General features: G+C 32.6%; 1 protein-coding gene across 1 annotated transcript; it reads left to right on the plus strand.

Annotated features, from left to right (window-relative positions):
* Positions 1 to 218: 218 nt before the first annotated feature.
* Positions 219 to 4,079, plus strand: LOC110881148. The gene is made up of 12 exons (XM_022129504.1): positions 219 to 349; positions 1,007 to 1,151; positions 1,235 to 1,334; positions 1,728 to 1,811; positions 1,895 to 1,991; positions 2,346 to 2,473; positions 2,570 to 2,654; positions 2,757 to 2,895; positions 2,992 to 3,203; positions 3,309 to 3,624; positions 3,728 to 3,805; positions 3,879 to 4,079. Exons 1-12 carry the CDS (start codon positions 219 to 221, stop codon positions 4,077 to 4,079), a joined length of 1,716 nt encoding a protein of 571 aa, XP_021985196.1.
* Positions 4,080 to 14,513: the final 10,434 nt, after the last annotated feature.

Consider the following 14,513-nt stretch of genomic DNA (forward strand, 5'->3'; position numbering starts at 1 on the left):
ACGCTCACCCACCACCTCCGCCACCACCACCTGAATCACCATCGCAGCCGTAGCCACAAGGGGTGCCTCAGTACCCCCATCACGTTCTATACGAATAACTCCATCCAGCTGTGGCGCTTGCGTTACAGCATATGGAGGAACGACTGTAGGCGCGAATAGATGCCCTTCACCGTCGTACTGAGGCCCTTCTCATGCGGGCGATCCAGGGCGATATACAGATGGCTATGGACCATGGACGGACCCCATTGCCGATACCGCCGTTGTCGCCTCGCCTTAGACAGGATGCGGATCAAGGGGCGGATGTAACGCCTCGCTTTTTAGAACTTTTCGTATTTAGAAAACTCACCTTGTAATCTATTTTTGGAAACTTACATACATATCGTACTCATACTTCACCTCCATTTTCGTAATTCGTAACTTTGATCGTAATAAAATTTCCTATTTCATACAAATTATTCCTTGATTAATTGTTCATACTTATGCTTTTAATTCATTTATGCACTTGATACATTATTCATGATTCTCGCAAACATGTGCGCAACTTGCAAACAAATCTATCTATACTTTCTATAAAAGGAGAAATCTGAGTGACATAAGAAAAGCTGATGTGTCAGCCAGAGAGGCTGTCCAACAAGGCTTTTCTTATGTCATTACTGCATCATAAAGCCTAATATATAAAATTATTTAAAATTCGGTCTAAACCTCTGCCAGGGTAAACATCTGCTCATTTATATGTGACTTTATTTTAATACCTAGCAGCAGTTGTTGTTATCATCCGTAATGCTTTTAGATCAGCAGATGTTCAAGGCTAATTATCGGGAAATTCAAATTCAAAAATGCACGGGAATAAGTAATTAGCAATTAATGCATGTCACTCAGAAACTCCTGTCAATCATCCTTCTTATATAAGGCTTTTCTTCTCATTTCCCTCTTCATATTTCATCACGCTTTCATCTTCTCTGATTTTGAAATTTGAAATTTAATCACAATCCGAATTCTGAATTAGAAGCATGTTAATATCAGTTGACAGTAACAATCTTAGTTTTGTTAATGATTTGAATCATGGGAAAGATATGTGGAACATGAAAGCGAGAATTATTCGAAAATGGAATCAGGGTTACAAGATGGATCTTATCTTTATTGATGAAAAGGTAATTTGTATCTCTGCTTTTCCGTTTTATTAGAGAATGTAGTGGTGTATGCTAAGAAAATACTTTCTTTAAATGTTCTTCAGGGTGCTAAGATTCAAGCAGGTATTAAGAGTCATCTGATACCTGTTTTTGATGGACAACTTCAAGAAGATGCTGTTGTGATTCTGTCGAAATTTGGCGTTGGTGAGAATAAAGATTTATAGAAGAGTTAATTACTGTTTTCATCCCTGTGGTTTGTCAAAAATCACTATTTCAGTCCATTAGTTTAAAAATTGCGATTTCAGTCCCTGTGGTTTCACTTTCGTAACCGTTTCAGTCCACCTCGTAACCATTTCAGTCCCTGTACTAACAGAATAAATGGATTGAAATGGTTACGAAAGTGAAACCACAGGGACTGAAATGGTTACAAAAGTGAAACCACAGGGACTGAAATCGCAATTTTTAAACTAATGGACTGAAATAGTGATTTTTGACAAACCACAGGGACGAAAACAGTAATTAACTCTTTATAGAAAGTAATAGTGCAGCCTTATAAAAACAACTTTTATAGATGCATAACTGTTACTCCTGTGAGAGATTGGCAAGGTGTTGAGTATGGTTTCAACTTCAGAGCTTATGAAGATATTCTTCAAGGAGAGGCGTTAAACGCTTTGAGTGCTGGTAGTGTATATTTTTGTAATCATGTCTTGCTTGTATAATATTAGAGAGTTTTACTTATATTCTTGTATAATGTGATCATATAGATGTTGCTGGATCTGTGGTTTGTTGTGGAGATCTTGAAATCTTTGATCGACCTCCAAAGGAGACTAAGAAGATCAATTTCAATATTGAAGATTTGGAGTAAGTTGTTGTTTACATGTGCAGTCATGTACTGATCATTGTTTGTATTTGATGTTAATAAATAAAAAGAAGAATGTTGGTATTTAATGTGGGATCATGGTAATGATAATAAATGAGATCTATAGTGTTTGTATCTAATGCTGAATCATGGTAATAAATGAGATCAACAGTTTATTCTTAGTGAACATGTTAGTTAATTTATGGCTCATTTGCTAGTTTAATAAATGTCATAATTTTCCTTTGATTTTGTGTTTTTTTTTTTCATTCAATTTGGTTTTGATATTAGAGATTTGTAAAGAAATGGTCATAAATTAGTCTTTAGTATATCATCATATGAATATTCTTTTCATGTAGGGGTAAGGTTTTGCGGTGTACTGTGTGGAATGATTATGCTCTGCAGATTAAGGACTTCATTTCTAAAATCTCACCTCATGAGCATGTGATGGCTGTTATACAGCATGGAAAGTGTAAGGAATGGAAAGGTATTTTTTTACTTTCTGCAAATCATAACTATACTGTTTATTTCTGGCAATGTAAAGACAGGTATACATTAAATATCTATATACTTTTGCATGTAGGTGAATATACTGTTCAAAGTGATAAGTTTGCAACACGGATTTTTCTTTATGAAGAAATTGATGAAGTTAATGAGCTAAGGAGGAGGTAATTTGTCAATGTAATTTCTATTGTATATAGATGTTCAAGTCAAATACTTGGTTTCATGTTATTTGTATACTAATTCTAATCATTTGTGGTATTCAAAAGTCTTATACTGAAGTTTGGACAAGGGAGTGGTTCTACTTCTCAAACAATACTATCGTCTCAAATTGTTTTTCCATTGCATAAAGAACTTGTAACTGATGGTGTGAAGAAACATGTTGATGAGATTAGTGAGATAGAAAAGGTTTCACATCTTTTTATATAGTTTGGTTATTTGTTTGGTTTGTCACCTGCATGTTTGTCAAGCTAGAGATTACAAGTTCATATATTGTTTTTACAGGAAATGTCTTGTGTTGTGGTTACGACAATTAAGATTGTGCAAAAAGAGTATGGTTGGTTTTATGTTGCCTGTCGTAAGTGTTTCAAGAAGGTGATGGGTAAAAGTGAATACTTGCAGAATGTTGAAAATGTTTCAAATGATATTGTTCGATTGCCTGCGACTTCTTTGGTTTGTCCCAAATGTCATAGTGAATGTACATCGATCACCACAAAGTAAGCAATGATCATTATTTAACGTTATATTTATATAAGTAACATTCTAAGACTGATATTTGAATATAGTTTTGCAGTTTACTTTCTCATTTGTGTATATTTCAGGTTCAAGGTGCAAGTCCGGGTGCAGGATGAGAGTGGTAGTGTTTCTTTTGTTATGTTTGATAGAGATGTTCAGAAGCTTCTTGGATTAGCGGCGAGTGACATAAGAGAGAGGAAGGTTAAGGCCAATGATACTGGATGTTTCCCTCATGAGATATTTCAATTGGTTGATAAGAAGGCTGCTTTTAAGATTGATGTTTCAGAGTTCAACCTTAAAAATGACTATCGTGTTTATACTGTGCAAAAAACATGTGATGATCCAGTAATAATTGCTGAGTTGGTTGGTGGAGATGGTAATAGTGATGAAAATACTGATGAGGTAGTATATAAAATTACCTTTTTAATCTATTTATTTTTCTTTTGAGTTTTAAAGACTGGATTCTGCACTTTTTTATATGATATCATATATTATGATCCTTTAGGTTATTCAAGAGGTAGCTGACGTTAAAGATGTTAACCTTTCAGAATCTTCCCAGGTGTCTGCTGAACGAACTTCAAGGGTGAGTATTTATTTTTAAAGTATGTTTAGTATGTTTAAAAAGAGTTTATTATTTTATTAAATGAGATCAATAGTTGTTTTGTGTGTTCTGTTGCAAAGATGTTGTCTCTGTTACGGCCGACTCTTCAGCCGTTGAAGTTGAAAAGGATTCTGGATCAAGTCCCAATGGAAAGCGGATGGCTCAAGATGCTGATGTTGTCAATGTTGGTGAGCTATCCACTAATGTGATAAGAACCCGGAAGAAGCTGACTAAGTTAACAATTAGATGCTTATGAAAAAACAATTCTTGTGAGAGATAAGTAGAAACCACTTATTTTTGAAGAATCCTTGTGGTTTTTATTTATGTCTGTTAACTGTTGTTTTAACAAACTGTGGTTAAAAGTTTGGTTTGTAAGGGCTACAATGATGAATATGGTATGTAATGTCTACGGTTTGAATATCAAGTAAAGTTAACCTTTTGTTTGTTATATAATATTGTTATTATACATTATATACATTTTTGGTGATATTGATGGACTGGACAAGTAGTAGGGTTGTATATTATTGTTAGATTAATGAATGAAAATTTAATCAATTCGTTAGTGGGAAAACTGTTAGGGTCTGAGATACATTAACATCTGTTAGAGGCTAAGCACTGTTATAGCATGCTAACTCTGTTAACCCCTAAGAACTGTTAAAGATCTGTTAAAGGCTAAGCACTGTTATAGCGTGCTTCAACAGACCTTATGAGCTGTTAATCATCATCTGTTAAAGATCTTATATTATAAATCTTCTGTTGAATTGTGTAATATCTGTTGGTCCACAACAGAACTTAGGTTCATCATACATTTGGCTTCATCAGTAGAGGTTCTCTTTAGCAGACCTTTGCTTTAGGGGTCTTTGTCTTAACAGACCTTTTGGTTCATCAGCAGAGTTTGTTTGGCTCATGAGCTGAGGTTGTTTGGTTTAACAGACTTTTCTTTCAACAGTGGTTGTCTTCAATAGACGTTTTGGTTTGCAAAGTTTAGGGAAACAGATGTTGACTTTGTCCCTTTAGGTAAGAGAAGATTTTTAAAACACTGTTATTTGTAATTACAAGTTGTATACTATTTTATTAATTTTGAGTCTTATATTTCTTTTTGTTGAGCGACCGGGAAATGTAATAGAAAATAGTAATGTTTAGATGCAAAATATAGTAATGTTTACTTGAAAAATATAAAAAGATAAAACCAAAAAGTTTTGAAAGTATATAACTTTATATACTAACACTACATAACTTCATTCTTAAGTTAGTTTTCGAACAAGAAAGTTGTCCATCAAACATGTCAACTAAAACATAAATCATTAATTGCTGAAAAGATGTTCAAAGACTATGTCAACAAACTTCAAAGTGTATTTTATCTCCTGTTACACTTTTTTCTTCGACTATCTCAAACCACAGCTTTTTCCCCACAAATATTCCCGTTTCATCCATGATACGCTGCCAGTTTGTATACATCACTAGATGGTTGTTGTCGTCAGGTCTTCTTGGATCTCTCCTAACAACCAGCTGTACCAAAAACTTCACATGACCAAATGACAGCACAACTCTACGGTAGTCATTTAGCTGGTCTTCTCGAACAAAGTTCCTCGGTATTGCCTGTAAAGGAAAATTCTTTCTTTAGTTATTCATTCAAAACAGCATATACTTTAAGTAATAACAGATAGATCCAACATTATAAGTAAAATCAACCATATTAAAAGTAGATATGTAAATACCAAACTGTGTGTCTATATAACATGGTATTCAAACTGTTTTTTATAATGTGGACGCTTTTTGCGGTGTTGATGATTGCTACGGCTGCAGTGATGTTTAGTCTCCCCGTGAAGTCCAATCCCGTCTTTGTTAAAAACCTTCACAGTGAAGTTAAAGTTGTCTTCAGGAGTACTTCCCATCCATTGAAACAGCAGTTGGCAGCTTTCCTCAATGTCATTTTCAAATCAAAAATTTGTCCATCCTGGTCCCATAAAACCAGCAGCCAATCCCTTTTTATTTTCAGGAGAGAAAACATAATACACATCAACTTTACTACTCTGCTTTGGTACATGTACTTTTGCAACCAAGTTATCAATTTTTAGTCTCCTCTCCGACAACAGCTTCAGCAAATCGTGTGGTAAATGCTATAATTTTCATACATTTCAGAAATGTCATATTAGATTTTATATAGGATACAAAATATAAATTAGAAGTTTTTCCAACAACCCAAAAGATACACTGGCAATATATAAAAATAAGGTAGCAATTTTTAACCTGCTTGCAGTATGTTTCTTCTTCAGCCTGTATCAAGCAACCATGAACATAATCGCTGTTCGAGCCATCGTTTCTAATCTCCAATCCCTCATTGTTCAAAACATGTATCTCAAATTTTACTTCCTTCAATTTTTTTTAAACACAGCTTGTCTATGTTCTTATTTCTATAAGTTTCAACAAACCGAGTCCATTCTGGCCCGTTTATCCACTTAGTTTTATGATCGATGCTCTGTACTACAATCTTATACTTAAATCCCGTATAATCAACCAACTTTATTACTTCACACTTTCTTGGTAATTGGTTACTCATTATCCTTGGAAGTACCTATGTATATAAAATACACAACATTTAATATATCTTTAATTTTATAAATACAGTTTTTAGCATACAATTGTGATTTGAGCTAATTTGTTCTAAGAATATAGCTTACCAATCTCTCATTTAGGTCTGTCAATTTAGAGACATTAATAATTATCATAAACTCCATCTGAAAGTAAAAAAATACAATAACAATTAAATACTAAAACATAAAATCAATTGTATCTGAAAAGCATTTTATTTAAGGTATAAAAAAATATCCAACACTCTGTAGGACCAAACTTATATGTTGTGTACTTCAATATGGTCCCTACAACCAACAATATGAATCTAACACCGTGTAAGATCAAATTTATATTATTGTATAATAAAAAAGTATTATATGACATTAAAGTTTTCAAATATCCATGTTTGTGTCAACTTCACACTTCAGTTTTTTTTCAGCAGCCAAGGGCTATATTCACTTACAAATCAGACATATGAGTACTATTAACTGATTGCAGAATATTTTATCAAAATTAATATTGATAGAACAAATTTATCAACACTACATGGTAGTTCATACAATAATTCTAAAACCATTCGTAAAATATAGAACCAAATATTTATGAAACAATAATATTTCATATTCTTATTTAGATGGAATGAATCAAAATGTAACTAAATAAGTTGATATAAATGTTATTATAAAATAAAGAAAACAAGTTCATATAAGTTTATCTATTTTAACATCAGTAGATTATGATTTTGATGTTTACATAATTTGAAATGGAGAAACTGAAAGGAACATGTCAAAGCATACCTGTAAAATACACAAGAGAACAAAAAAAAATACCTGATCTAAAACTTTAAACTTCTGATCGTCAAGTATGAAGAAGAAGAAACTATAGAGTTTTTTCGCCGGAGAAGAAGAGGTAAGATTGTATTGGGATTGTTGAAAGTAAGATATTTATCTATTAACTTGTAATTGTTTATTTATTTAACTTACAATAATCTTTAATATCGGGATTTAAAAACTATTTTTAATTATATAAATATATGAATTAATAAATAAGTTTTTCTTATTTAATATTAAATTTATATTCAAGCAGTGGTTGCTGCCGTACAAAAATTGCCCCGTTTTAATGTAAAAGGGGGTAAAGTATAAATTTTACAAAACTTAATTTCAACCAACCAGTGTAAATGTAACATCTGTATTAACTCCATTTAATATACTTTTCATCTCCATTATTGAATATAAGCTCCAGAAAACATATGCGGAAGTTTTCTCAAATAACTTTCTTATCAAAATCGGCAAGGTTCTATTGCATAATATAGATTACACGCTATAAAACCAAGTATTGTTTCTTTGAATTTATTGTTTGTATTATAAATGTTAGATTAATCATTATTTGATGTTACGAGTATGTATTTGTCACTGACGGCGTTTCATATTCTTTGTTGAAGCAAATAATAGTTGCTGTAATCCAGTGTATTTTTATCGATTAAGTACTGCATTAACTTAAATAAAGTTACTTATAGCATTCTCTGTCACAATTTATGCATGCTTCTTCGTGATGTTGTCTTCTACATTACGCTTGATAAATCAACCATATAATTTTTGGTTGATGCTCATTTGCTTAAGTGTTGTGAGAGATGATGATTTTCGTTTTGTGCTTTGTTTTTATAATACCTTAAGTGTGTGATTATACAAATAGTCTGGTTAATATTTGGTACTTTTGTTTTTTAAGTGCTGATTTAGTTTAAGGGATGTTAGTGATGTCTATTTTATAATGTTGTTTGTCTATGACTTTTGTTGGATGCTGTTCATCTTTATAACTTGTAAGTTTAAATTGTTTATTGCAGATATGAATCTATCCAATCAAACACCATCCTTTTTACAATTCCTTAATGAAGATGATTTTATATTTTTGGTATGTTTTTTTAACTTTGTTGCAACTATTAGGATTCTACATTAATTTTTGATGTAAGATGTTTGTTAACTACTGTCGCAGAATATACCACTTGATTTTGAGACTCTGTTGTGGGGCAAGGAGGTCCCGTACGGTCGAATTGTAGAGTTACTTGATGGTGACAAATCATGGTTAGTACGAGTAAGGAAGAGAGTTGATCATTGTATATTTACGGATAGATGGACAAAGTTTATTAGAGATTGTCGTTTGAAAACCAAAGATGCTGTATTGGTAAAAGCTATTGGAACTTTGTCATTCGTTGTCTCATGTTTTAAAGAAAATGTCTACGAGAACTCTTACATTTCAGCAAATATTAGACCTAAACTTGGCATGACTGTAAGTAACGATATACTATTTTGTTAATTACTGTAAACATTTTTTGCTAGCTCAACAACTTGCTAACATCTGTTTGCCCTTTTAACGTCTGTTTCCTTATAACCTTAACATCTGTTGACTAACCTTTTTAACTTCTGTTGACTAAGTCTTTTAACCTCGGTTGACTAACATCTGATATTTAAGACCTGTCAACGTTGCAACCTCTGATGGCCATAATGGATGACAGTTGTTACGAAACCTCTGTTGGATAGCAACAGAGGTATGTAATAGTTGATAGCCGAACAGTGGTTAGGTTGTGTGTAAATACTGTAACTACTGTTAACTAACACTGTTGAGTAATTCTCATTTTAACTTTTGTTAACTAACCCGTTGTAACTTCTGTTGCTCATTAGTTCATATCAAATTTGTAAGTCTACACTAATTATTCCTTTGCTTCTTCTATAGCTAATTGCTGACAAATTTTGGAAACAATTCTATGGTAAAAATTACGAGTATGGGATGGCAACTATCTATGTTGGTGAAAGGTTTTGGAATGTGATGATGAAAGGATGGACTGATGGATGCGGATTTACTAATGGATGGTTAAATTTTATTGAAGAAGTTCCGATAGCAGTTGAATCTTGGTTGGTTTTCACCATGATTGCATCTAAAACATTTGAGCTTTCCGTTTTCCATTCCGAGACTGGAACTGAGGTTTCCTTCAAGAAAGCTGATGTTGTTGTTTTAGATGATTCAGTTTATGGAGATGATGGGTTTGATTTATTGGCCGCGATATAAAATTTTGATGATAAAATACATTGTTTGATAACATGATGGTGATAAGTAACTTTTATTATATTATGCTAATAACTTTTGAAATCCCATTTTGTAGGCTAAACACAAACAGGTTCTGGATTCCGGGGAAGTTGCTTTAGATGATGAGGATACTGGAGCTTCGGTTGGTAATTCTAAGCAGTTTACGAGTTTTGAGGATATTTTTAATGTATATATACACATGTAATATTTATATATTATTATGATTTAAAATATGGTTTCTTATATATGATCATTCTTATAAATATAGTTTGCTGATGATGGGCTATTTGATTCAAAGATTACGCGTCTGGTTGATGAGTCAGTTGTTAAAAATGCTGTAAATTTATAATTTCCTACGCAATATATTTTATTGTATAATAAGTATAAGGAGGTTTTTTTTTTTAATTTTGTTGTAGCCTGAAGATCATTCTTTAAAAATAGCTGATGATGTTAACGATCCTTAACTACAGTCTAAAGATTTTCCTGTTCGTGACATTTCTGCCTCTTCAAGTGTTGTATCTAATGTAAGCGTTTATTACTTTTATAGTGTCTATTTTATTATTGTCTCAATATATTGATATTCTTCTGTATGTTTGAGTCTTAAACTTCGAAGCTGAGTTGAGAAGATAGTTTGTGTTGATAAAGAAAGTTAAAAAATTTCAAGAATTTAGAGTTGTTATATTCTAAATTAATTTACTTAGGTTGAAAAGATGCACAAATTTCGTGGCAAGACAACTGTAGAGGATAACCAAGCTGTTGATAGACCGTGTAAAGTTCAAAAGGTTCGTTTAGTATCATCCACTTCAGAATCAGTCTTACACTTCACCACACATGCTGAAGACAAGCTTGTAAGCTTTTGCAGACGTTGCTTTGTTTCGTTATTTCAAAAATTTCAGTTATATATCAATATTTTATAAAATTCACTATTCAATTTTCTGTTTTTTAGCATCTGCCATCAGATGTATCTTCTGCGTTGGATCAGCCTACTGATAATCCTAAGCCTATCAAGATCCAGAATCTCAAATGTGAAGTCCAGGAACTGTTTACAACATCTCAAAAAACCAATACTGGATTCAACTACGCTATTGTTGGATGGTCTTCTTTTCAGAGATCTTGCAATATTGCTTTTGGTGATGAACTTTCGTTAGAGTTTCACAAATCTACTCAATTGCTGAAGTTAAAAAAAGTTGTGCATTTCGTGACAAAGATAAAGTCCTCTTAGTTTCATGTCATGATTGTTTGTGGTTTTACATTTGGTTCGTCGGTGGGTACTAATTTTGCTTCTTAGACATGTTCTATATGTAGTTATGTCTATAAACAGGTTTCATTGTCAATGGGTGGGTGCTCCTTTTTTTTGTGGATAGGACAATGGAAATACTCATATGTATCTTATATATTAACTGATGATGCATGTTTATAGTTGTCTTTTAGCTATAATAGATGACAAGTTTTGGTACAATATCTATACATGTATCTATATGTTCTATCAATATGTGTTATGCATGGTTTTCTAAGAAACGAGCCGTGTTTGCACACGGGTTTTACCGCTAGTACTATATAATAAAAGAAACCAATGGAGGGACACTTGTCATTATTCTAGACCATCCTTAATTGTAGATAATTATTATTTAATTTAAATTATTAAATATTAATTAAATTAATATAAATTTTATCAACTCTAAATTATTGGCATAAAGTTAACTTCAAATCGTAAAGTCTTATCTAAACTAAAAAGCGGAGGGACACTTGTCATTATTCTAGACAATCCATAATTGTAGATAATTATTCTTTAATTTAAATTATTAAATATTAATTAAATCAATATAAAGAGAAAAATGCCCGGATAGTCCCTATGGTTTGCCCATTTTTCACCTTTAGTCCCTAACTTTCTAAAATTACAGCTATAGTCCCCAACTTTTTCAATTTCGTTTCTGGATAGTCCCTGGACGGAGTCTTATCTAAACTAAAAAGCGTTGTTTCACCTAACAATAGATAAACATGCATATTGTTTATTGTTAATGTTATTATTGTTAACTATGACAAATTATATTAAACAACTTATTAATCAAACGAAAAACTTAAAATAGTATTAACTTAATTTACAAAATAAATAAAAAATCCATTTTGATTTAGAAAGATTTTTTTAACAATAGATAAACCCGTGTAATGCACAGGGTTTTTAAAATATAACATTTTTTTATTATTTGCTATATAAAATTAGATTTATTCAACCCGTACAATACACAGAGTTTTTTTTTTAAATAATTTTTTATTATTTAGTATATAAAATTACATTTCTTCCACCCGTGAATACACCCGGTTTTTTTAAAATATAACTTTTATATTGTTTGATATATAAAATTACATTTATTCAACCCGCACAATGAACGAGGTTCTTAAAGATATAATTTTTTTATTTGTTAATATATAAAATTATACTTACTCAACACGTGTAAGAAATGAGGTTTTTAAAAATATATTGTTTTTTTATATTTAGTATAGAAAAATACATTTATTCAACCCGTGTAATACACGGGGTTCTAACCTAATATCATATATACATGACTTCACACATTTCACATACGCTTATACATCATTCTACACTTACGATACTTAATCCATGATACTTATTCTTATTTAATACTTGGTTACATGTTTAAAATACATAAAATACCTTATAATATATCACTAAGCAAACATCAGGGACTAAAATTGCCAAAAATAAACCTTTTGCTCGAAATTACACCCGTCGCGCTATGCGACGAGATTGAAGCTTTGTCTTCGCAGCACGCGAAGGCTATGAATCCGCAGAAAGTTGTTATCAGCTCATGGGTTGGTCAGTTTTGTGTTTCTAGTTGTGTTTCTTCCACCTAATTGCACTTAATAACCACCTAACTCAAACCCTAATCCCTCCACTATATAACTAGTACTTCTCACACTCATTTTCCACTTTACAAACCTCACAATCACTCTTAAAACACTCCCAAATATCTCTAAATTTCAAGAAGTGGACAAAAAGTTCAAGACATTCTAAGTGACTTTTAGCTCACTACTACAACCATTTCTTACTTGTTTCTTCTTCCTTAGCACCTGGATAACCTCTAGGAAGGTTTTCACAAGATAACTATGGTAATCTAAGGTGAAACCTCACCACATTTGAGGTCCAAAGTGCATCAAACTTTCTGTTTTGTTTTATTGTTCTTGTACACTCATATTCTTGTTAATAACTTGGTGGAATCTTATTCCCACCAAACTCACAATCAAGTCTATGGTTGTGGGTTTGTGTTGAGGTGATTACCATCAAAGTTATGAGTTCAAACACTCATATATTTCTATTTATGCATGATAAAATCAAATGATGAAAGTAAGCACAAGTCATCATATTTCATATGATGAACTTGTGACTTGTGAAGTGTAAACAATGGGAGCTTAGGCTTTCCAAACTAGTTCCACTCCTTCATTTGAGCTTTATGTATAAACACTCAAGTGACCTACTAGAATCAAAGTACCTTATCCCCATATAGCCTCCCTCATTTAGTTAATTCTTTTCATGATGTGTTGGCACACCAGGGTTAGAGAGTACTTAGTCACTTGAGCTTATGATATATTAGATTTATTTCTTGTTATTCATGACCCTCCGAACCATCCATGTGATGGTTTGTGTAGTGGTGAATCATATAACGAGGTTTTAACCTCCATGCTTGACATACATGATACTACATGATAACCATGATTGGACTTAGTTTAGATTATTATTATTATAACTATGTAAGTGTATAAATCTATATAAAACAAGGCTAAATTTGTGATGATAACCAACTCATGATTATTCGTCATAAACTTAGAACTAGTTGATACTTTTGTATACATACTTTTGATACTTTAAATTCTAAATCCCGAATATTACCACCTCCTAAACATCATGTAACCTTACCATTGAATCCTTATTCACCAACAACTCGTCACTCAAGGATAATCGGAAAGCATGTGCAATATTGTGAGTATACTTGACCCACTTTACCGTTTTCACACTTTTGGGTGCAACATATTTATACATACAAAAACACACTGTAACACCCCGTGTTACCGAAAGTCAAAGTCAAAGTCAAGATTGACCCCTTTGACCGTAGCTAGTCTATTTTATGATTTCGTTAGTTGTATTATGTGGAGTAAGTGTTCTTACTCAAAGTAAGCGAATGATCAATCAATGCAAAATGCTAAACGATCGTGAATAGTAGGAAGTAACAATGCGATAAAGTCAATTAATCAATAATCAATAATCAAGCTAATCAAATCATCATCGAACTCGAAACGCGAATTATGCAACCTTGTTGTTATTATACGTGTGTGTGTGCCTTGTGTGTTACCTGTGCATGTTTACTTTATGTTATGTGTGGTAATCAATTGAAACTCGAATCGAAACTCGAAACTCAGTCGAACTCAAACGAAATCGAATTATAATAATTGGTGGCGAAAAGACAGCCCGAGACATAGATGATTGTATGTTAGATATAGTGGTTGGGATTAAAAGTAATTTGAATAAGAAACTCTATCGTATTCTCATCAATCACAATCGAAATCGAAATATCAAAAAATCGTCGCACCGAACGCTCGAATCAGGCAGCTGAACGGTGAGGCTCTCAGCCGATCGAACGGCCCAGCCGATCGGACTGCTGTCCAATCGGACAGGCTGTCCGATCGGGATGCCTGACCGATCGGCCAACCCTTTCCTCTTTTGGAAGCCTATAAATACCCCTGTCATTATCATCTTTACCACTTTTGGAAAGCTCTGACCGACCAGCTCGTGCTCTCGTCCTTTTTCTCAGATTTCTCTCGATTCCGGTAAGATTTCATCCTAAATCTTGTACTTTCTTGATCTATGCACACTCCTACACCTTTCTATCTTTCAAATCTTACTTTTTAACCGTGAAATCATCAAGATTCGAGTGTTCTAGGATGATGTCATCATGGTGTTCTTGAAGAACTTCATGTTTTGGCTTCAATCCACCAAGAATCACTTGGATCTAGCCGATTTCCA

The sequence above is a fragment of the Helianthus annuus genome, chromosome 10, assembly GCF_002127325.2.
Source record: "Helianthus annuus cultivar XRQ/B chromosome 10, HanXRQr2.0-SUNRISE, whole genome shotgun sequence".
In the NCBI taxonomy this organism is placed as follows: domain Eukaryota; kingdom Viridiplantae; phylum Streptophyta; class Magnoliopsida; order Asterales; family Asteraceae; genus Helianthus; species Helianthus annuus.